Raw genomic sequence first — 23,571 nt, 5'->3', positions numbered from 1 at the left:
TATGTGCCCCATGCTAATTTGTCAAGATACTGGACCTTGCTTGTGCATTATGCATCAAAGTTCACAACAAAACAAAACTGGGCAAACAAGAGCTGCTAACAGCACTCCTCAAAAGAACGTATGCAAAAAATGACACTTGGAAGACCAGTGGCGCCATAACAGCTTTATTTTTTACTTAATACAAGGCAATTAGAGTGCCTTTTAATACCTTCACGTAACAGTTATTAGCAAATACAAATATATATACTTTTTTTTTTTTGCTTTTAATGAAAATGTCCGTTTAAGGATTTAACTTAGAAATTTCAGTTGTGAAATCTCTCTAGATTTTTGCAAAGTTAACAGATATTCCAGTGCAAAAATAGATCCCATTACAGATAGCATAAAGTGCTTGGAATGAAGGACCAACTATAATTCAGGAGGGAAGGATAAGCACAGAGTGGTGGTTTAACCATGGGGAAAATACAACAACTCCTTGCTGAAATACAAATGTACTACAAAGAGGGATGCAATATGTCCATAATAATAAAGTTTAAAATAAGTTAACACCTCAGTGCAGTTTCATTATCAAGAGTGGTTCATATATTGTACATGACACAAGAGTGATTTTTCCCCCAACACACACTTGAAAGAGTAAATTAGTGGCTGTCTGAACTTACTCCATGACGAATCTTCATCTGAGAGTTGCATTACGCTGCTTGTTCAGTCCAAACAAGACAGATCAGAACTGTGTAATACCCATGTTTACTGTAACATTTTGTCACAGCAGACTCTGTATGAGCATGGCAGTCACAGGGCAATAGGAATCGAGAATCTCTTTTCAGTGGGCTAAGAAAAGAGGATTATGATGTGACTGTTGTTTCCTGCTAAATTATTCATCTACATGAGCAGTTACAAAGAGCAAACCACAGCCCTTTCGGGACCAAATCTGAATCCTCCTAGAACTCATTCTAGCTCTACATGCACTAGTTTGGTGCAGCGCAGAACTTAAGCCCTTCACTTTGGTGACTTAATGCTGATTTGTAATAGCGATTTTTAGCAGTGGTAAGCCTTCAATACATGCTATTTGTTTCAATGATACCATAACATACCTGCAGCCTGTTACGGAGAAGTCATGGCTGTAGCTCAGCTGTTAGTAAGTTTTCTGCACCTGGAAGTCTGGTGTATTCATCACCCTATAACTCATCCCCCTAGGGTGATGATGCCATAAAGGTAATAACAAAGCATGTTTTAAGTGAGGTATACCAATCCCCATTACACTCCTTTCTCAATCCCCTTAGCAATGTATTATACAGATAAAAAAAAATAGTATGAAAAAGGCACTTCAGCAGAGCATGTAGTAAGCTCTTACTTTATCCCAAGGCAGGACACAGCAGGGACTGGGAACTTGTGCTAAATATTTAACTGTTTGTGTATTAAAAATGCTGAATTGGTCAGTGTTACCAAGTATACCTGGAAATACGTAATCAACCTTCTTCAGGCTCATGCCAGCCTCTTCACTGTTTGCTGGGCTGCTTATGGGCATTCACAGAAGAAAATGGTCCGTGATTGATTCATGGCAGAGTAGCATCAAGAACTAGTGCAGAACCTGTACAGGTATTTAAGGCGGAGGCATGACATACAGGAATAGCCCAGGAACTGCACTTGTGTTCAAACCACATTACTGAACCTATTTCTGCATGTAAAAGCAAGACAGAGGGGCCTGTAAGTGTATTAATGAAAACATACTCTCCTATGACTGTTGTACAATGTGAACAAGAATTGGTTGTTCTTACCATATAATATCCCCTCTAAATTATTCTGGTTTTGTAAAACTTTAAAAATTATTGACTGATGTAACTGTAGCACTAGTATTTTGAACTACCTTATTCTTGAAGGGGATTTTTACTGAAGCTGTTTGTCACATGTATAGTAAGGGTGTATTCTCCAGTTAGGGATCACCTAATGACTGAAACTACACTGCACAACAGAAGCAGGAACTTACACATTAATCTAATGTTATACCAGTTTTCAAATGGGAAGATTTTAGGTGAACAACTTGCAGTAATTGCAGATAGCAGCTGATTGCTAGAGTCTGGAACTTGGTCAGATCATAAACATAGCTATCGCTGAATGGATAGAATGAGAGCGTAGCATTGCAAGCATAATGTAAAGAAATACTGTGGCTACAAAGATCAACTGAAAGCACTTTCAATCCCTAATTATGCTACCTACCTAAAGTCATAAATAATACTGTTTAAAAAAAAAAAATCTACATCTCATTTCTAGTTTTATCTGGCAAAGCCAGAAATGGCAACATGCTTGTGCTAAGCAGTAACTTCAGATGATGGGTACCTTTCTGGTGCAAAGCAGGGGTTAAAGAGCAGATATTACATATCTGAGTGACATCTCATGATTTAGAATTTGCTCTTGGCATTAGCAGCTTGTACAACTACTGAGTTTGCTGCTGTGGTCCAAACCCTAGGTCTGCTTCTCACCCACTTCCCCCTACTAGGTGTTCATGCAGCTGCTGCAGTACCTCAAAGGAGCAGGAGAGTACTTAACTACACAAAAACCTAGTCAGAGTACGTTATTGGTTCTGATGCTGGTGGGACAATCCTGTGCATTTGCAGGGTTCACGGTTCTGCATATCACCCCTTACTGATGGTATGGATACAATGGCTTGTCTCTTGCCATCCCATCTGCACAGTACTGCTTTGTGGCCCCAGATTTGTCACCAACTGACCTACACCAGTCTAAGAAAAACAGCCAGTCAGGTAAGTTTTCACAACCTAAGGCCACAACACTGGTGGTGACTTTTCTTGCCACTGTCTGTCTTGGTGCATTCATTGCCAGCAATGGATGTAGCACCAGGAAATTCCCACTCCTGACATGATTGTTTTAAAGACTAAAACATTCATGTCTAAAATATCTATAAATAACCACTGGCCATGATTCCTCAATGAACTGTTTTTGCAACCCTACTAAAAACTTACTGTACAGGACAAGATACAGTATGCTTGAAAGCCCACAGCATCTGGTGGGTGCTTTACCACAGCTTCAGAGTTATACTGTAATGAGCTTAGTTCAAGTCTTTCACTTGAGAACAGTACAAGACGACTCCACGAGGCACTGCCCCTGTAAAGGAATTTTGTTTTCATTGCATTGAATTGCATTGCATTGAATGGTTATCAGTAGAGTGTCCAGTTTCTCTTCCTCTAGCTTCTTTGGGAGTATCCTATCCCAGGAAAAGGAAGTTTGCATTCTGCTCATCATTTCTTTGCTGAAGTTGGCTCACACACAACTTTCTTTTACCTTCTCATCTTGCAGGAAGGAATTAAGGATTGCAATATCTACCACAGTCTGGTTTTTGTGCAATGACAGGTCCTTAGTGTGGTCGTCGTCGCTTTGGTCCTTAGCAAAATTTACAAAGACCTGCAAGAAAAAAGGCCATGTCACACATCACCCTGGCTTTTCATTAATTCAGGGCATTTTATACACTGGGCTTCCTGAACTAGTCCTGGGATTCACTAGTCTACATGGCTGAAATGCCCTTAAAAGATAGGTCCAGTAAATTGATATATTTATTCCTACCTCTGCACAAAGAAGCTTTTGGCAGACAGGCTACTAAAAACTTACTTGGTCAAGTGTGGTCTGAGATACGGAGTAGTCTTCTATGTGGAGTCTCTTTTTGTTCTGGGAAAGAATACTGAATATTCTGGCCAGGGAGGATAGTGAAGAAGGAAGCTGGTACTGCAGCATATTCCGATGCTTTTCCTTCAGGACACTTCCAGGGAAGGCATGCCCAAAGAACTCCTCAACAGGCTTCAGGTCTGGGTTTGCCCCTGCAATTCTCACCACTATGGTGTAACCATCTCCAAACCTACAAACAAGAGGGCCAGCACAGGAATTAAGTGCCTTTGAAAGAGAAGTGCAGCTTAAAATCCAGCAGCATTTCCTACAGCCAGAATAGCAACGGGAATACTGCATGAGGAATTAAGCCTGACTTAAAATCTTCCTAAAAATGCAGACAATTCTGTGCTGTAAGTGAAAAGAAAATAGCTACCTGTTCTTTAGATGCTGGACGCTGCCCAGACACCTGAATCGCCCATTGACCATTATCGCCATTCGAGTGCACAGGGCTTCGCATTCTTCCATGCTGCAGGCAGAAGTAACTTCGTTAGCACTGCAAGCAGCAGTGAAGGACTGAGCAGCCAAGCAAAGTTTAGCATCCAGCCCTGGTGGATGCAAAAACCAGGGTATGATACAACTGGGCTGCTACTTACCTGTGAGATGTGAGGACCACTGATCTCCCCTCTTTGATTACACTTAGAGCACAGTTCCACAAGAAACGACGTGCTTTGGGATCCATCCCTGTTGTTGGCTCATCCTGAAAAATGCATACAAAAAACCAGGTTATGATGTTACATTCTAGCGACAAATATCTCATCTCTGAAATGACCTGTCATTCTGATTATGCATACTGGAAAACTTGTAAATAAGCAAGTTTGACTCATTTTTCAAAATGAGAAAATAATTTATGCTCCGAATTTTAAACTAACAAACATCTTTTTCAGAACTGGTAACTACTGCTTACTCTCCAATTTATAACATGTTGAAATACCCAGTTCTAAAAGAAGTTAAAGTCAATTAACTTGTTTAAATAAAGCACTAGACTACTTTCTCCTGCACTATAAACTTTAGTAACCCTAAGGTTTGTCCTCGATTTTAATGTAAAGAATCCTAAAATATTTTGCTCATATTTAAATGACTTATTGTTAGTATGTATTTAAACATTAGCTTGCTGTGAAATATTTGATCTTCATTTGAACCTGATTTTTCTGTTGTCCAAGGAAAACGCTAATGAGCAATGGTTGCAGACTCACCAGGAACACCACAGGTGGCCCTCCAATGAGGGCAATGGCTGTGGAGAGCTTGCGCCTGTTCCCACCGCTGTAATTCCCAGCATATTTTTCTCCGTATTTCACAAGGCCCAGTTTCCGAATTGCCCACTCACCGACCTACAAGAGACAGCACAACACCATCTATGAATCAAGCACAGCAACATCTACACAACAAGATTCTCCTTATGAGCTTTGGCTTTAAAAACATTTCTCAGAAGGGCCACTCCTCCGAGGACGTAATGTGGCATGGATATGGGTTTTGAAACACCCTGTTCAGCTCTAGATCAGGATATATGCAATCCTGCCCCTAGGAGGCCAGAAAATCAAATAGCTGCAGCTTTTTGGCCAGTGAACATGAGTTCAACATGAGTTGAGCCTCATTAACCACTGGCATAGTGCTCTTCACAGCACTGGCTTTAGCTAGCTTTCCAGTTGCTGTGGGCTTGCAGCAGGGACCCGGTCACTACTGACACACAGCAATCCCACTGTGGTTCACCTTACCCCTTCAGAAAGATGGGGAGGATCTGGTTTGTTATCCAGGAGTATTACTACTGCTGCCAATAGGCACGCATTGTTGCCCTGGGGACTAAAAAGCATCAGGGGGAAGAGATTCAGCTACTACTCGGATCATACCCAGAACTGGGTCTCTTTTTAGATGGGGCTGGTGGGAACAACACACTAAGGAACTCACCAGCAACCTTTGAAGGAGCTTGCAGTTTTCACCCATCATCACTACTCTCAAAGAGGGTTTCAAGCTACCTGGGCATACTCTAGGCACCAGATTTGGCCCTATCCAAAGCACTGGGTACAGATGTCATCTTCTTAGCTACAACAGTTCCCGTTCTGCAGCACTCGGGACAGAGTGAAGACCACTGTTAACTCAAGGAAACAGCACTAAGAAGGGTGCTGTATGGTACTGGCAGCTGTCATTTATTGCCTAAAGACTGTTAGTGTAACCCCATGTCTGAAAGCAGCACTTTAATGATGCAGTGTGATCAACTGGAAAGATCTAACAGCCAGCATAAGGCTTCTGTGAAGCTGTAGAGTGCTTGCTCCCTGGGACTTTGAAGAATTAACTCTTGACAGCAGGTGAGGTTCTGCATGACCTGCAGCTCCACAGCCCTTAAACTCTTAAGGGAAAGAAGTCATTCAGTAGAGAAGTGCATCCACCATGAGGATGCAGGACCCAAAGTATCTGCCCTTCCATTTAGTACACCTTTCTAGGCAGCACTGAAAGACCACAGCAACTTGGTTTGTCCTGGAAGAAAAGGGGTGCAGATTTCACCATACAGTATCTTCAAGCAGCTTCACATCATGGCATTGCATGTGTTGCAGGGAGGGTGCATGCAACCAGGAACAGTTGGTCACCGGGGTGGGTCCTATGGTGTTTCATTTACCTTGCAGACTTCTTTCTCTGGAACACCTCTCAGGAGCGCAAAGAACTCCAAGTGCTCTCGCCCTGTCAGCAGTTCATTAACAGCATCAAACTGTGGACAGTATCCCATGTTCTGATGGACTTCTTGGATGTTGGACAAGATACTATAAAGAAAAAGCCCTTTGTTAGGATTTGACAAGTATATGCTGCTTTTTTAGGTGTTAAAAGGAGGAAACTGAAACAGTAATTTTGGAATCACTGAACTAACAAAAATACAGGCTCCTAGAAGTCCATCTTGGCCAAATTCTTTTTTCTCTCTCCCCGCCCCCAACATCTCTTCCTAAATATGACATTTAAATATGAGAGAGCCGAAACAGATGCCAGGAGTTGAAAAAGGGAAAAGTGGGGCAGAGTTCAGACTTGCTGAAGTGGAACAAAGGCTGTGAAAGCTGGAGGAGAAAGCAGCAAAGGACCTGCTTTGACACAAAGCAGAGGGAAGATGCATGGTCTTTCACCTGTTTCCTTTGAGGAAAGCTTCTCCTCCTGTCACATCTGTATCACCAGTTAGCATCTTAAAAGTGGATGACTTGCCAGCACCATTTACTCCCAGGAGTCCAAAGCACTGGGGATACAAAAGAGCAGATGAGCACAGCGTGTTTGAGAACAGGATTCAGCTGCATCATTTTCAGCACTGACAAGATGGGAGGGTGCAAACTTAACCCTCAGGACAGCTGGAGGGAATCTTCAGTACATTTTCAGAAAAAAACTCCTGGACTTTCATTTTAAATATAAATCTTTAGGCTGGGTGTCGTGGTTTAGCCCCAGCCAGCAACTAAGCACCACGCAGCCGCTCACTCACTCCCCCTACCCCGATGGGATGGGGGAGAGAATCGGAGGAGTAAGAGTGAGAAACACTCCTGGGTTGAGATAAGAACAGTTTAATAATTGAAATAAAGTAAAATAGTAATGATAATAATAACAATATAATAATGATGATGATAATAATAATATACACAGCAGGTGATGCACAATGCAATTGCTCACCACCCACCAAACGATACCCAGACAGTTCCCCAGCAGCAATCGCTGCTCCCCAGCCAACCCCCCCCAGTTTATATCCTGAGCATGACGTCATATGGTATGGAATACCCCTTTGGTCAGTTTGGATCAGCTATTCTGGCTGTGCCCCCTCCCAGTTTCTTGTGTACCTGGCAGAGCATGGGAAGCTGAAAAGTCCTTGACTAGCATGAGCAGTACTTAGCAACATCTAAAAACATCAGTGTGTTACCAACATTCTTCTCCTACTAAACCCAAAACACAGCACTGTGCCTGCTACTAGGAAGAAAATTAACTCTATCCCAGCCCATACCAGGACACTGGGAAAATGAATCAACTGTGGTGTCACCACAGCGTATCTGTGCCAAACCTTGGAGGGTACCAGAGTTTGGCCCCTGGTCTCAGACCCTGAGAATTCAGTATCTTCTTCAAAGGCAAAGAGAGACAGAATCAGAAACTGCTTCAACTTCCAGGCAATTTCCTTTGATGTAATTTAAACTTCATCTGTTCCTGATCTTACCCTACCCTTTGCTGTCTGTTGCTCTTAAACACCGCAGTAATAGCAAAGCAGTGAATTTGACAGATTTGAAGCTTACCTCTCCAGGGGGTATTCCAACACAGATCCTATCAACTGCCGGCTTTCGCTTCATTCTGTAAATCTGAAACCAGAAGAAAAAGAATGAGAAGGACAACATCAAAGAGAGGTATAATTAGAACTATAATTATACATATTCAAGACTCCAAACATGCTCCAGTTTTGATCCCACTAAATTCCTGTAAATGAGGCTTCTGGTGAACTACATGGTGTTGTGCCAACAAGTCTTAGGAATGCAGAACTTTTCTGTCACCTTGGTTAGCTCCTTGATTTCCAAGATGTCACTCTGTCCTCCTCCGCTAATGATCCTCTGTCTCTCTCTGGATACATCCTCATCTTCATCATTCACAGGAGGCAGCTTGGCATAGACAGGCCTGGAGAGAGCAACATGATAAAGCCTTAGCAGAAGATGACAGGACCTCCATAGTTAATATTCTCTCCACCTTATGGGGGACACCAATGAAAACTTCACCTGCCTGCAGCGGTGAAGTGGAGCAGACAACCTACCTGGGTTTGATGAAGAACCTGTACTGGATGAGCACTGTGATGAGGAAGAAGACAACACCCTCTACTGCCATGGCAAAGAGGTTCCTTCCCACCAGGTCCCATGACAGAGGGGACACAAAACGATTTTCTCCTGCCAAAATGAGATGAAGAGCACAGTCACCTTTCCAGAGCAATGGGAGCAGGCTAGCATTTCTTCCTGCAGACCTCACCAAGTTGGGCACCAGGGCAACTGGAGAGCAGCCAGTGGGAGGAGGGAAGGCATAGACCACACAAGGGGCCAACTGTAGTTGCATGCACATTTCATACTGTAGTAAAGTTGGGACTTGGGCCCAGAAAATTCAGCCTGCCAAAGAACAGCTGGCCCACCTTCCCAAAATGTTAGTGACGCACAGAAAGACTGTGACTCAGGCCTGGCCATCTGCATCCCAGCAAAAGAATATTCAGCTTCCCAGAATCTCAGCCACTCCTTACACTTGGCCTAATGATCCTCTCCATACAGTTGGCTTTAAGCATTTTTATTTAATGTCCCTAATAACTCAAAACTCTGGGGATCTATCTGCCAGGCCTCCTTCAGTCTTTGTAACAAACTAAAGAGGACAGCTGTGGAGACTTGCCAGCTTTGATCAGATCTGTGCTGCAAATTGTGCACTTTCAGTTCCTGAAAAATCAGAGGAGCAAAGGGTGCTCATCCAGAGCAGACTTGAGCTTTCCCTGTTCAGTTCAGGCCACTGTCCCTGTGATACACAATTTCACTTACCAAACCTCTCCAGAGCATCAGCCATGGCCTGGTTTTTCACCATGTCAATGAGTCCCCGCCCCAGGCAGAAGTGGGGGAAGATGAGGAAGACAGACTTCAGGATGTCATTGATGTTATTCAGCTTCTGTTAAGACAAAATCAAGTGCCAGTGAGCCATCTGAGCAGAAAGCAGCCACCACCTGCCAAGTGTGACCCATGTTGTGATTGACCCATCCCTTCCCCACACTGCAACCCCATAAAAATAGAAGGATTAGAAATGCCCTCTCAAGAGCTAGTGCCATGGCTCCTCTGGACAGTCAGTGTTGTGGCTTTGCTGAAGATGCAAGCAAGTAATACAAGCAAACTGCACCGAAGGAGAGGTTCCTCCAAATGCTCACAGTCTAAAAGACAGCATCTGCAAATGACAATGTGCAGAAAGGCTACAGGTTGAGGAGACAGCAAAGTTGTGCTTGCACAGACTGGTTATGTCGGAGGCTGTGGGTAGCCCTATCCCATATTGGAGGCTCTAATCCTTTTCCTTTGTTGTCTTCCAGTTGGCTTAGCCCACAGATTAGACTGACAGCAGCCTGAGGAGAAGTTCCTGTTCTGCCGGGCACTTATCTTCAAGCACGTACATGTTTTTACTGAGCTAAAACAGGCCTTGTAACAAAAGGGACCATCATCAAGGACTGCCTCCTTATGCCCACAGGCAGCAGTACAATTAACAGGTAACTCCCACAGGGTCTCCTCAGCCTCCTCCCACAAGGAACACTTCACACCAGTGTGTGTCAAACAGGGTCTGCTAAGACGTCTTGTGTCACATACAGGCATGAGAGGAACTTGCACCTTCCCTGGTAGGCATCTGGCTTTGGAAAAAATGAAGTGAGGTGCATTAAGTTCCTAATACAGTTAGAGCGGTATTTACCGCAGGAGACAAAACTGAGGGCAACTAAATGCCCAAGTGCTTGAAATGGCCTGTAGTAGACAGAAACTGCCCCTTATGAAGAACATACAGGAAATTCCATTTGAACACAAGAAAGTTTGGGGTTTTTTTTTCCCCTAAGGGTGATTGAGAACGGAAAGAAGTTGCCCAGAGATACTGTGGAGTCTCCATCCCTAGAAATGTTCAAAACTTGATAGCCCTGAGCAACCTGCTCTAGCTGACCCTGCTCAGAGGTTGGACTAGACAATCTCAAGAGGTCCCTTCTCACCTTAACTATTCTGTGAACATTGCTGAAGTGGGCTTTAACCCATTTCTGTCAGAATTTGTGTTTAAACCACTGCAGTAGCTAGCGGGGACTAGCTAGTACAGGCTGGGGGCTAGCCTTTCTGGAGAACTGGCTGCCAGAGGCAACATGGCACCAACATGGAACTAGATCATAGCAGCACAAGACAGTTAGGAGCTTCTGGGGAAACATACGTTGTTGGTGAAGAGCTCCAGGACGAAGGTGGCCACACTACCATTGATGCCAATGAAGAGGTTCATGCTGGTCAGCACAACATATGCTGTGCTGGGGATTTTGAACACGAAGGAGGCTGGATACATGAGAGGGGTGATGGACCACCTGGCAAGAGGAAAGGCAGCAACATCAGGTAAGCACCTTCCAAGCAAGAGCCTTCCCAGTCATCCTTCTGATGAGAAATCCCTTACCCATAGAGAAACAGAAGGAGAGCCAGCACAGGCAAGTTGGAAGAGGATACATAGGACTTCTGCTGGAAGCAGATGAAGATGATGATGACTAGCGTTGCTGGAACAATGTAGTTGCACTGGAAGGTGAAAAATATGGCTTTAGATTTGTTTCCAGGTGACAAATATATGAAAGGTGTCTTTCTGCTCTGAACCAATGGTTTTCAACATTCTTCAGTGTTCCCAAAGCTGTTTCCAACGCGAGACTCTTAGGAATGTCACATGCGTGAACTACCACGTAGTACACATGAATTTACACTTCTTGGTCCCTCTAGAAGTAGTCAATAGACTCTCAGAGGTTCTGGACAACACAGGTTGAATAAACCTGCTTTGAACAGAGCAGAACAAGGGGCTACACAAGCAAACATTTAGCAGCAGGTATTTTAAAGTGACAAAATAAATGCTGATGATTGAGCTTATGGTTGCCCTCCCATCCTCTGTTCAGTACTCCTTGTCCCACTGAGATTAATCACCGCCCCAAGAGAGTAAACACAGAAGTCATAGGCACAGTTGTTATTCACTGAATTAATGTGGTGCCCACTGGCCCCAAATGCACTTTGCACCTCAGTGCAACAGACACCCTGCAAACACAGAGTGGAGGGCAGTTTAGCACAGTCATGAAGCCCTTACCATATCCCAGACAAAGTTGGCCAGCCAGTAGATCACAGGCTTCACACCACTGATGAACTGCAAGTGTTTAGCCTTGCTGACACGTTCCTGGATAAGGAAAACCACAAAGCTGGCAGGAACAAAGGACATGGCAAAGATCACACAGATGGAGACTAGGACATCCACAGAGGTAGTCATCCTGGACAAAAAAAGAAGAAAGCAAAGTGTTTGCATGCTGGTGCTGGCTCCTTTGAGATGCAATGTGACAGCTCATGCAGGACTGCAGAAACTGTTTCTCCTGCTGACCTTGTTTTGCAAGGTAAAAGGATGACCACATCAGGCTGCCATAACTGCACAGTTTTTCTCCAGCTATATAACAAAGGGAACATACCCAGCCTGTGGGCATCTCAAGGACAGTGCCACAACCTGGACATTGGTTGGTAACTTCAGCACAATAGACTGCTTTCTGCCTTCGTTACCACCACCACTTTGTTTCCCACTCAATGTGTTTCTTGGGGTTGTTGGGCATTTGTCTTTTTTTTGTGTTGTTTTAAAGTTCAGAGGTACGTGACTGTCATCTGCCACTGCTCTAAGGTTTGAAGGATGGATCTGCAGACAGCTTATGAGTCCTGACTCTGGCTGTGGTAGTAGTGGACTAGTCAGTGCCTGAGTGAAGTAAGCCCTTTGCATTACTGTGTGCCCCCCAGGTGGAGACAGTGGGCAAAACTGAACAGGATCTCTCAATGGTTCCTAGTCAAATGGTGGCACCTTGGGACAAAAGAATGACCACATTCATGTCAAGCTGCCTTTCTGAATATGGCCGAGAGCAACCTCCCAAGCGGCAGAATGCCTGAAGATTACACTGGTTCTTAGAAACTGCAGCTGCCAAGGACTCAGAGACATAGGAAGCTGACACAGCAGTGCTGTTCAACAGCAAGTGCTCAACAGCACATTCCCACCTGCCCAGACCACAGAAAATAAGGCCAGCACGTTAGAGCCCAAATGCCACAGGCAACGGAGTGTCCACCAGTGAGGCTAACACCTCCCATCTTGTCCGTTTCCAGTAATCAGCAGCTGATGAGCCCAAACCCATCTGACTTCACCTCAGGACTTACAGTGCCACTTCAGAGAGCTGTTGCTTGGTGAGGTTAAGTGGGTGATTGAAGGCAGTGATCCCGTAAGCACTAGGGTTTTTGCCCTGCTGCAGGTTGGCCCGAAGGATAGCATTGTTGATCACATTCAGGAAGGAGGCGATGGCATGCCAGCCCTTGTTGTTGAACCACACCTGCAAGAGATTACATCAGCATCAGAAAGGCACCAGGTACCTCAGCTACCCCACAGGCTCCTGAGCCCTGTAGAACACCCCTTCCTCTATTGAGGGCATATAGTTTCTTTCCACATCCTTCCAGCTAGTTTGCTCAGGGACAGAACGTACAGTTTGATCAATAACCACAAGAGGCTGCTGGAAGCTAGCACTGATCCAGCACTGAACTCCTTCTGGGCCTTAGGCCTAGACTCCAAGGGAGAAAGAGATTTTGGGGAAACCCACGCAAGAATTCAAGCTGCATTTGCTCCACTAGCAAATAGAGAGCACTCTGGTCTGCACAGTTGTCCAACTTTGCTAGCTAACTTTAGACTTTGCTAACTAAAAATAACTCCAGGTTACCAGAGCTTCAAACAGCAGGCACAGCAGTGACGATTGGCTAATTTACCTTCACATTGTTCTTTGTATCCAGGCCTTTCATGAAACTTGACAAGCTGTTGAGAAACCGGTCTCCAGAACTCCCCTGCAAACAGCAAAGAGACAGTTACTTCCACTCTGAGAACACATTTATTCACGTCGTGGAGTCTAGTGGGGGTCACATTACGTTTTTCACAGCTGTGACAGTTTTCTTTCCATCCTGCAGCCTGTATCCACCAAGATGGAGGTGGCAAGAAGGTTGAGAAACTGCAGCTTTCCTCCCCCCTTTCTTTTCTGCAGTCCCACTGGTAAGAGAGGTCAGCCTTAGGCCTTTTTTCCCAGCAGTAAGTATTAACCAGGATTGCAGGCAACCTTCAGAGACATTGCAGCCCACAGGCAGTCTCAAGAAGAAAGCAGTGGCCCAAACTTTTCTCTGAGCCAAGGCACACTCAGCACAGGAGGGCTCAACTGGGGTTTTGAAGGAGATGGCAACCACTTGTTAATTCCCTGAGACAGCCCGCCCTGTCCTGCCACGAAATGCTCGAGGTGTCTGTAATCCCTACTGGCTTGCAACTGGTGTTGGGCAGAACCCACATCAGCAATATGGACTGCTTAAGCGTCAGCTGAGCATGCCCCCAAGCCTTCTGCTGCTCCCAGACACCCGCCTGGGAGACCCCAGCTCAGAGGCAATGGGGAGAAGCCACTGGACACAGCTAACATACACATGCTCCTCATTTTATGGCTTCTAAGTCACATCCCAAGTAACAGGACTCCGACAGTGCATCCTGGGTTTATGGGGGACAGCTGCTCACCTGTGCTAACTCCAAGATTTTCTTCACCTGTTTAATGGCACCAGTGACTTCATGGCTTGGAGGAAGCATGAGGGAACTGCTGGCTCCCAAGGAAAAGCCACCGTACCTGAAAGTTTAGATAGAAAGTGATGCTAAGACCTGGCTACTCACTGACCTCCAGAACATGCCACTCCTCCTCCCTCCTCAGACGTCTCCTCTTCCTGCACTATATCCAAGGCAAGCGTCTCCACTCTTACATTAACAGATGACTTTGATCTTCCTACACTGCTGCTTAGCCAAGCCTACTCCTTGTTTCTGGGGTTAAATACCCATCTTACAACTGCTTAGTGCGCTGTTCCATCTAATGAATGCAGCTACCCTCTGCTGCTGCTGCGGGCAAAGCAGGACATCTCCCTGCTTCCCTTGCTTGGGAAAAATAGCACCTCCCAGGATGGAGTATCAGTAGGCTGGTCCTGCAAATCTTTTCAAGCCAATACTGCTCTCTGCATAAGGCAGGCATGCTTTCCAGTGATGTGCTCTGGGGTTGTCCCACTTAATCCTTAAACATGCTCCCTCAACATCTGGCAGTTACGAGTCATATTCAAAAATGTGCAAAGCGGGATGGGTCTGTCCTGCTTAATACAGTGCTCAAGGGTTAGTGGACACATACAAGCTAGAGAAAAGGCAGTAACTTACCTGAACTCATTCACCCAGATCTTATTCTTTAAGCTGTAGAGACAGAAAAGAAAGCTGATGTATAATACATGGAATAAGAGGAGAGAGAGACAGACCTACCAGTGCTGCAGGCACATGGCCAGGGAAAAGAGTGCAACAGCCTCTCACATCTGGCATATGTCCCACCATTCCTCTTCAGTTTAATCCCTAGGGCTGGTGCCCAGACTTTCCCCGTACTCTGCCTACAAGGCTCAGGACACCCCCCTCAGAGCTGCCACATTATCACTGATAAAGTGGAAACAGCACTTGAGCTGTGGATCAGGACAGTCTGAAGAGCTGAGTGGGTCTGGCCCACTGCTGAAGAGTTTGGGTTGCCCAGGCATATTCGCCTGATCTGTGCAGCATCCCCCATACAGCAAGCAGCATTTGGTGGGGAGGGAAGGCAGAGGGTGTGTTCAACAAGTACCTTTTCCCAATGATCTGCACGTAGGTCTTCACGAGGTAGTCCGATACATTGCGGCCTGTCAGATTCTGGAGGATGTCAGCAGTGTCTTGCTCGCGCTGGCATCACCAGGGAAAACGCAGATAAACACCCATCAGAAAACACAGATGCCAAGTCAAACAAACTGTGTGCAGTGACACGAGAATCACACCCAGCCGCTCTGCTTTCCAGGAGCATTTCTCATCACAGCACCGCTGAGCTCTGTCCTACCTGTGGGGGTGGCAGCCCGCCTGCACCAGGTGGGCACACAGGGAGCATCTTCTTGATCTTCTCATTGCTGCACTCGCAAGATGGGGAAGGGTTCTCCATGCTCCAGTTGCCTTTTAAGAAGATGTCCAGGACTGAGTCTGGGACTGAAGCAGTGGTCCATTCCCTCTGCCCCACGGTGCAAGGAGTGTCTCTGTGTCAGGAAAGAGGCAACACAAATGCAGTTTTTAAAACAACTATGATGGCCTTTGCTTACAAGCCATTTAAGTAACAGGCACCACAGTCCCCAGAAGAAGCAGGCTGTTTTTCAAAGGAGCCTGACCTTGCTGAGACAAACAGCTGAGAGCAACAGATCAGGCTCTGCAGCTTCTAACAGATCCCAGTGCCAAAGAGACTGAGGTTGGCCAATGCTGAGTAGTGCCGGACACTCACCTCTTCTCATTCACTCTGCAGCATGCAAGTGCTTTGTTTCAGTCAGTCCCAGCAAGCACAGCGTCCAGAGCTGAAGCAGCGTCTGGATGCTGCTCTTAGTCACACGGTTTAGTTTTAAGTGGTCCTGCGAGGAGCAGGGAGTTGGACTCAAGGATCCTTATGGGTCTCTTCCAACTTGAGATATTTTATGATTTTAAGATCACGGCAGACAGTCATTTCTTGGATGACATTTCTGCCTTTGGGGCACCAGAATACTCCTCTGCCCTAAGGCAGCATCAGCCTCCTCCCCGTGCCCCATGGCTGTAGCAACTCAGCTCCTGTGTCTGTTTTGCAGGATACAGCTTACTCTCCACCACTGGCCAGCACATAGAGCCTCTTGCCCCCCTCCCCATCATCCTGTGAACATGTGCTGCAGTTCTTCCAGACTAGAGACACACCATCCTGGATCGGTACACCCCTTCTGCATTCATGGCCTGGGTCTTCAGTGATTTGCCCAAGGCTATGCAGCAAGTCAGTGGCAGAGCTAGGAAACAACACCAATGCTGGCTGGCTCTCCACTCACTCTGCTGGTGTGGGAGTGCCAACCTAGGTTTCTAGTGCAGCTAGAAACAGAAGATTGTGGAATGGGAGTAGCTACAGTCAACAACATACAGCAACATGACTAGAGCCCAGAGTTCTACTTACGGGATGGAGTGTCCCTGCATACAGCGTGTCCCAAAACCAGGTTTATTGAGAAGGGCATCCAAAAGCCTCTGAGTGCCTGCATCTTCTGGAGCATCATTGCTATGGGTACAGCAGAGAAACACTATCAGGTCAGTGGGATAACAGGCACACAGTAAAAGCAGCAGCAGAGCAAGACTGAGAGCACAGTGAAAGAGCTCAGAAGAAGAATATGGGTGAAGATTTCCCTTGGAAGAACACGTGGCCGAGCGGCACACACACACACTCCTCATCTTTCTGTAGTATTACTAGAGTCATAGCACCATTCAGAAATTGATATGGCCTTACCAGTAGTTAAGAGTTGGCATTTAAAAGTCTAAAAAGAAAATACCAGGACTCTATTAAAATGTGCTTCTGGGCTAAACAAATTTAAATAGCCTGGTAAGGAACTCAGTAACTCACATTTGCAGAGAAGAACAGAACTGTAGGATTTAGCACCACTTCTATGCCACAAGAAACATACCTAATAAAAGTGTACTGTTCATCATACATCCAGGGGTGTAATTCCAGGCTGGGATACTTCCCAAAGGGAGGAACGATCAGGCTGAACATGAGAGCAATACACACAAAGACAGCTGGCAGCACAATCTGAAATTGCAAGGAAAGAGCAGGCCCTTTTTAAAGCGAATGTTCCCAGAGGCATCAGGAGCTACACGTGAGTCACTTAAATGGATCAAAACTTTTTCAAAGTTTCCCAGGAATGTCTTTGCTATTTACACCAAGGCATTGCTAGACACCAATACAAGACCTATCCTGGCATTCAGTCAGGGCACTCACTTGGGATACAGAGGATTCGGCCTCCAAATGCTGCTCTCAAGGCCAAATTTGGATTTGAACCTCAGCTGCATCCTTGCTGTGCAGGAATACTGTAACCACTTGGTTATCATGCAACTCCTTTCACTTGCACAGGCCCCCTTTTGTTCAGATGTGCAGTGAAGACCAGTTTTGGTTATCTGTATTCCCCTGGGGTTTTCTGCCCATCTTCAACTCTGAACACAATGCATGGTCCAGAGCTGTCCCTGCTGAGGGACCCTGCACGTGTTGGGTGCTCTCACCTGAGCAAAGAAGCCCTTCCGGCTTCTCTTGGCAATAAGCAGCCTCTTCCACAACAAAGCCATAAACTGCTGCCGGGTGAGTTTCCAGCCCTTCATCTGGTACGATCCTTTCCCATCCACGCCACTGAGAAGGTCTGTCTCTCTGGACTCTGCTAGCAAGGAGAAATGACCATCATTCAAAAGCTCACAGAGATCGTCTCTGGGCACTTCTGTGCTGGAGACACAGGAGGACAGCTGGAGCAGCTACTCTCACTCATCCAAAAAAAAGAGAGCAGTGAGCAGAGATAGCAACAGACATTCACATGAATTTTCACCCTTATCTCTCTGAGCCTTGATGGGAGGATTGAGCAGGCTGTGGATACCGCACTGCCCTCTATTCCTAAAGGCAAATAAACCACCACTCCTTTGGCAGTCTCAGCTTTATGGTCTGCAGTATTTGTAATATGAAACGAGTGTCCACAAAAGGAAACCAGGCTTGAGCCCCAGCAATACCTGGATCTATGTCTGAATCATTAGGATCAAATGCATCATCTTCTGTAAAAGGACGAAGGCAGCTCTGTCTGTCTCCAAACACACGCCTGTTCCTTCTGGCTGGCAACGTCCCGTCTGAAAATAATGCAGTTGTGATTAGCTGAACCATTTCAGTTAATCTCCAATTAGCCCCAGAAAAACCAAAGCAATCATCATTTTCATTTTACATGTCTTCCATTTGCAAACTGAGGAGCTGATCTGGAATGACTCCAGTGCAGATAAAAGTGAAACCAAGACTGCCACCCTGCAAGGGTCACATATTTTATGCACCATTTTTTGTGTGCGAGAAGCTTCTTCCAGCGCAGTGGACACTTGTTTTTCATTTAGCCATGGAAACTGCAGGCTGCTCTCACTGTAAAAAAATTCTCACTTAATATGCATATGACTCCAAGTGCAATTTGCTAGCACTGGTTTATCAGGAAATGCTAGCACAAGCACTTAGAGCAATGAGCTGCTCTCAGAAAGAGAAAGTCATTTGGTCTCTACTGGGGTCTGAGCCTGTCAAGAGGTTTTCCTATTCCTCAGAGTAGGCAATAGTGTCAGCCAAGTAATTCACAATACACTCCAACACTAGAAACTCTCCGCTATTACAAAATAAACGTGCTACCACTGAGTCAACAGAAGTTAACGGTATATAAAAGCGTGCATTAAGTATACCAACAAGAGCTATTTTAGGTCATTAAAAATACTAGCACAGCAGAGTTCCAGTTCAGTCTGAAACAGGGCCTGTCACACCTTGGCATGTGTCACTGTATAGCTGGACATGCTGCCATACACAAAGGTCATCCACCTGCCCAAGGGTGGCGAGACCAGGAACGCTCCTCATTTGAGATACCCACTAGACCCTTTATTCCCCTGGGACCTAAGTCCTGCACCGAGATTTTACTCCTGAAATATCTAGGCTTGGTCAGCCTTGTGCTTAAACAGCACGAATACCATACAGAAGGGTACCTCCTACTTCAGTTCTCCTCAACACTGCAGGAGACAACTACACCCACCTGAAGTTTCTGCATCCACACCGCTATCATCAGCCACTTTCAGGAAGATCTGAAAAGCAATGATAAGTGTCAGTGAAAATCAGAAGGGGAGCGATATTGTAGGGACTGCTTCAGACAATGCCATGAGAGAGCACAAGACGGACAGATGCAGCACGAGAACAGAGGATACAGGGTTTATCCCTTGCATGATGGGGACATGGACTTTGTGGCTTCTCTCCAGCTTCCAAGAGCCAGCCTGTAACCACATACCAGCTGTTCCATCTTTCCAATGTCAGTTCTCAATGCATCTCATAAAACCATAGAATCATAGAATGCTTTGGGTTGGAAGGGACCTTTAGAGGTCATCTCGTCCAAACCCCCTGCCATGAGCAGGAACAGCTTTAACTAGATCAGGTTGCTCAGAGCCCCATCCAACCTGACCTTGAATGTTGCTGGGGATAGGGCCTCCACTACCTCTCTGGGCAACCTGTTCCAGTGCTTCACCACCCTTATTGTAAAAAATTTCTTTCTTATGTCTAGTCTAAATCTATTCTTCTTTAGTTTAAATCCATTATTCCCTGTTCTGTCACAACAGGCCTTGCTAAAAAGATTCTCCCCATCCTTCCTGTAGGCCCCCTTTAAGTACTGGAAGGTCGCAATAAGGTCTCCCTGGAGCCTTCTCTTCTCCAGGCTGAACAACCCCAACTCTCTCAGCCTGGCCTCATAGAGAGGTGTTCCAGCCCTCGGATCATTTTGGTGGCCCTCTTCTGGACCCGCTCCAACAGGTCCATGTCCTTCTTGTGCTGAAACACAAGCTCTTTCCTAGGTCTCTATAGATAAAGACCTAGTTACTAAATTTGGGGGATCCCATCTTCCTCCTAAGTCTGGCAGCACTCACACCCCTGTTCGTGCCTGAATAGCCACCTTTGTGGAGCTTGTCCCATGGACTCTCCTAAACCAGAAAAAAACCTTTTCAAATTGCAGATAGCAGCCAAGGCCTTCACAGCTGTGGGAGGACCTAAAGGGGAATCTCAATAAGTGACAACACCATGGTTTCAGTTTCCCTTGTCATTATTTAAAAAAAAAAAAAAAAAAAAAAAAAAAAGACATTTCACATAAACAGGGGATAAAGTGCATGACACTTTTGTGATAAAAGAAAGGGAGACTTGTCAGTCGGAACACAGCCACAAGGAACAAACCCCTAAAAGCACCCCTGGTAAGGGTATACGTGTAAGTGGTTTCTGTAAAGTATGGTCTTCAGTACTGAAATGTATGTTTTCAGTTAAGTGCAGCACAAAGCATCCCTAAAAATATGTGAAAGGTGTTTATACAGTCATTGGAAGCCAAACTGGGAACAACCTTCACATGACATTTCAGCAAAGTGCAACTGAGTAGAAAGGACCTGTCTATGCTTGCCTGTACTACATTTCAGTTTTTAACTCACACTTCTATGAGCACACAGTTAGACAAGGCAGAAGACAATTCATTTCAGAAAGAAATGCAAAGCTGCTTGTTCCACAATAAATGTTTACAGGAAGAGACAAGACTCCTCCTCGTTCTTATTTCTGCCATGATTCATTTTGCATAGTTTATGTCAAAAGAGAATCTTCAGCTCACTTACCTCCTCCAGGGTAGTTTCAGAGATCCCGTAGCTGGAAATGCCAAGATCAGAGAGACGGTCATCAATTTCATGGAACAGCTCCACGAAAGCTCCCTCTTTAGCAGCCTTGTATGGCAAGACATAGGTTAATTCATGGCCGATGTCCTCCACCAGCCTGGCCTCAGGAACATGTTTTGTAATGAGATTTGAAATTACAGACACATCTAGAAGAACCAAAAGGAAAAGATGGTGTTCATCTTGTTACTGCTCATTATGTACAAAGAAGAGCTCAGTCTGAAAAATCTTGCCAGAAGGAAAGGAGGGAAAATGGGACATCTCTGGAAAGCAGCTCATTTCCATGGAAAATCTGGTTTCTTTTTACATTTAACATAAGCTTGGATGAAAGCCTGGACCCAAGCCCAGCTATTCTTTTTATTTGCAGAATTTGGGACAGCTTTTACACGCTACTGGCAGCCCTGCAAGTCATTGATGTACAGTTCACCAGCAAATGTTAGGTATTCCTAACAGGCCGAGCAACTATATAATCTTTGGTTATTAAATCTCAGGACAGCTTGAACCCAAAATGTCTCACTAAAGCAAAATGTTCTAATATTTATGGATTGAAAAATACCATCTCTGTGGACTTAATAACTGTCCCAAGACAATAGCTACACAGGGGCACAAGGTTAAGGCAGTTGTCCAAGGTCAAAGATAGAGCAATGTCACCAGTGGGACTGAATCTTACATTCTTTTCCAAGCCTCACCTATTGTCAGTGTGTCACTTTCATGGTCACTGCCAAGGCCAGCGTCAGAGCTGCTCTGGGAGACACTATCGTCCTGGTCACAAAAGAGAAGACAACCATTGTTTCCTGCTGTTCAATCAAAAAGGGGCCCACCAGATGCTACATTCTAGGTAGCTCCAACCAGATGCTGCAATATGCTGCATATTCCACAGAGGAGTCAGAAAGTAATGGAGACATACAACTGCAAAGGGCTGAAATACAAGTAAGAGGTCACAAAAGTGTGCACTTCATCTATTCTGTATCTCTCCAATCAGCTTTGGACCACTGGCATTGAAAGAAACTAAAACAGAGATGTATGTCCCATGCAACAGGTTAACCAGACATGATCTGGTATAGTACCTATAAAAAGCAAGCAACGCTTTTTTTAAAGAGTAAGGAATTTCTCTTTGAGACATTTTATCATGTAAAATCTTAGGTAGTGCTTCCTGTAAGCCTATGATTTCATGAAGAAAGAACAAATATGAGCAAGAAGGGTAAGCTGTACCTTTTTCAGATAGGACACTGTGCTGCTGCTATTTCGGCAAGAGCTCAGAGAGGAATCCACATCCTTCTTGACTAGGGTCAAATAATAGCCTGTTCCCAGCTGGTTCTTCAGGAAGAGAGAAGAGCCAACACAGCAGAGTTTGCCATGAGAAATGATGGCAATCCGGTCCCCCAGAATGTCTGCCTCATCCATGTGGTGCGTGGAGAGAATGATAGTGCGGCCTGGAAGAAAGCAAGGGAAGACACTGCTGGTAAGTCAACCATACCCATGTTCCCAAGCCAAAGCCACAATCACCTGGATCTTGCCATGAAGTTGGATGGGAGGTCGATGCCACAAGTCCAGGCTCCTTTGAACAAGGCTAGAAGCACAGAAAAGGTTCACGGGTTTATTCTCCCCACTCTCTGCAGGCACTTGTCATGCTCAGCAGAGGCAGATTAATTTCATGTCAGTAAGACTGGTTGCAGAACAGGACACTGCCACACACTGAGGGTGAATTTCTGACTTTAACTGCCCTCACAACCCAGTGAGGGTCTTTGTTCATGAGCTCTGACATGAATAGGATGAGAAAGGAGGACAGATGAGAGATCAGAACATCCTTGTCCCGCATGCTCTTTGTCCTTCCTCAGTGCAGGCAACAATAGATTTGCAAAGACACATTGCTATTTTGGGAACAGTCATGAATCACATTGATTTTCTTTTGCTTTCTGTGACACAGTCATTAGGACTAGAGAAAAAGACCACATACCTTGCCGATACTTCAGGAGCAATTCCCATATCCCTCTGCGAGAATAAGGATCCACCCCAGCTGTAGGCTCATCCAGAATGACAACCTTGGAGCCACCAACAAATGCTAAGGCAACTGAGAGTTTCCTCTGCATGCCACCTGACAGGTACAAGAAGAAAGAGGTGTTCAGGCTGAGGCAGAGATGAGGGGAACAGCAACAGCTGCAGCACAGTGAATAATGAGATCTCCAAGAGAAAGCAGAATTGCATACTGAGAAGACCATCACTGCTACTGTTTCAGGCCTTCAGGGTACCATTATGTTTAAGACAGGAAATAATTCATCTGGATGGTCTTCCCTCAGTGGAGTTCAACTCTACTCCTACTGCAGGAAACCACACTTTGCAAGCCCTTCCATAAGTAAATCACACTATCTCAACATCGGCAGTAGCAAGTCACTAGCTTGGAGACCTAACCATATCTAAAGATCTGGAGCACAGGTTTCCAGAGCTTGAGCTGCAGAAATAGAGCCCCAAGAGACACGCCTCCTGTGGAAGTGTGCCAGAGGCAGCAGCAAGAAATTTTATTACACTCTTCAATACTAAATCCAACCTGTGGCCATGTGGTCTCACTTTCCAAGGTCAAATGCACAGTCTGTGCTGATAGTTGAGTCAGAAACAAAGGAGCCTCGGTCCCTCAACTATCTGGTACAGACTGATACAGGAATCCTGCTGTTACTGAACAAAAGGGAAGGACACTGCAGGACACCAACCGAAGAAGCAGAAGTCAGCACAAGAAATGCACATACAGTTCACAAACAGCAAGGGACTTGGAGATTATGGTCTGAGCCACTCTAACCTGAACTCATAAAACCCAACCTTACCAGTAAGCATTTGGAGAACACATTATCACATGCAGCTGGACTATATCATGATGGAAACAAGTAC

General features: G+C 45.4%; 1 protein-coding gene across 5 annotated transcripts in view; it reads right to left on the bottom strand.

Moving 5' to 3' along the window:
• Nucleotides 1-163: 163 nt before the first annotated feature.
• Nucleotides 164-23,571, bottom strand: part of ABCA1 (ATP binding cassette subfamily A member 1) — a 104,573-nt gene continuing 81,165 nt past the window's right edge. For 3 of the 5 annotated variants that reach the window (XM_075726420.1, XM_075726424.1, XM_075726425.1), the window contains 29 exons: nucleotides 22,649-22,786; nucleotides 21,904-22,124; nucleotides 21,381-21,453; nucleotides 20,638-20,840; nucleotides 19,038-19,086; nucleotides 18,001-18,114; nucleotides 17,509-17,660; nucleotides 16,917-17,041; nucleotides 16,418-16,516; nucleotides 15,305-15,494; nucleotides 15,059-15,153; nucleotides 14,614-14,646; nucleotides 13,939-14,044; nucleotides 13,158-13,232; nucleotides 12,561-12,730; nucleotides 11,467-11,644; nucleotides 10,801-10,916; nucleotides 10,570-10,714; nucleotides 9,171-9,294; nucleotides 8,414-8,543; nucleotides 8,160-8,280; nucleotides 7,908-7,970; nucleotides 6,771-6,877; nucleotides 6,278-6,419; nucleotides 4,863-4,997; nucleotides 4,263-4,366; nucleotides 4,043-4,135; nucleotides 3,616-3,859; nucleotides 164-3,411 (listed from right to left, as the gene is read on the bottom strand). In XM_075726420.1, the coding sequence (XP_075582535.1) occupies nucleotides 3,271-3,411; nucleotides 3,616-3,859; nucleotides 4,043-4,135; nucleotides 4,263-4,366; nucleotides 4,863-4,997; nucleotides 6,278-6,419; nucleotides 6,771-6,877; nucleotides 7,908-7,970; nucleotides 8,160-8,280; nucleotides 8,414-8,543; nucleotides 9,171-9,294; nucleotides 10,570-10,714; nucleotides 10,801-10,916; nucleotides 11,467-11,644; nucleotides 12,561-12,730; nucleotides 13,158-13,232; nucleotides 13,939-14,044; nucleotides 14,614-14,646; nucleotides 15,059-15,153; nucleotides 15,305-15,494; nucleotides 16,418-16,516; nucleotides 16,917-17,041; nucleotides 17,509-17,660; nucleotides 18,001-18,114; nucleotides 19,038-19,086; nucleotides 20,638-20,840; nucleotides 21,381-21,453; nucleotides 21,904-22,124; nucleotides 22,649-22,786 (3,686 nt within the window). In that variant the 3' untranslated portion in view covers nucleotides 164-3,270. The remainder of the gene's footprint in view (nucleotides 3,412-3,615; nucleotides 3,860-4,042; nucleotides 4,136-4,262; nucleotides 4,367-4,862; nucleotides 4,998-6,277; nucleotides 6,420-6,770; nucleotides 6,878-7,907; nucleotides 7,971-8,159; nucleotides 8,281-8,413; nucleotides 8,544-9,170; nucleotides 9,295-10,569; nucleotides 10,715-10,800; nucleotides 10,917-11,466; nucleotides 11,645-12,560; nucleotides 12,731-13,157; nucleotides 13,233-13,938; nucleotides 14,045-14,613; nucleotides 14,647-15,058; nucleotides 15,154-15,304; nucleotides 15,495-16,417; nucleotides 16,517-16,916; nucleotides 17,042-17,508; nucleotides 17,661-18,000; nucleotides 18,115-19,037; nucleotides 19,087-20,637; nucleotides 20,841-21,380; nucleotides 21,454-21,903; nucleotides 22,125-22,648; nucleotides 22,787-23,571) is intronic. The other 2 variants (XM_075726423.1, XM_075726422.1) reach the window with 2 other exon arrangements.

Source organism: Pelecanus crispus, chromosome Z (assembly GCF_030463565.1).
Source record: "Pelecanus crispus isolate bPelCri1 chromosome Z, bPelCri1.pri, whole genome shotgun sequence".
Classification (NCBI taxonomy): domain Eukaryota; kingdom Metazoa; phylum Chordata; class Aves; order Pelecaniformes; family Pelecanidae; genus Pelecanus; species Pelecanus crispus.
The sequence above is the reverse complement of the archived record's forward strand: the minus strand, read 5'-3'. Positions and strand labels throughout refer to the sequence as shown.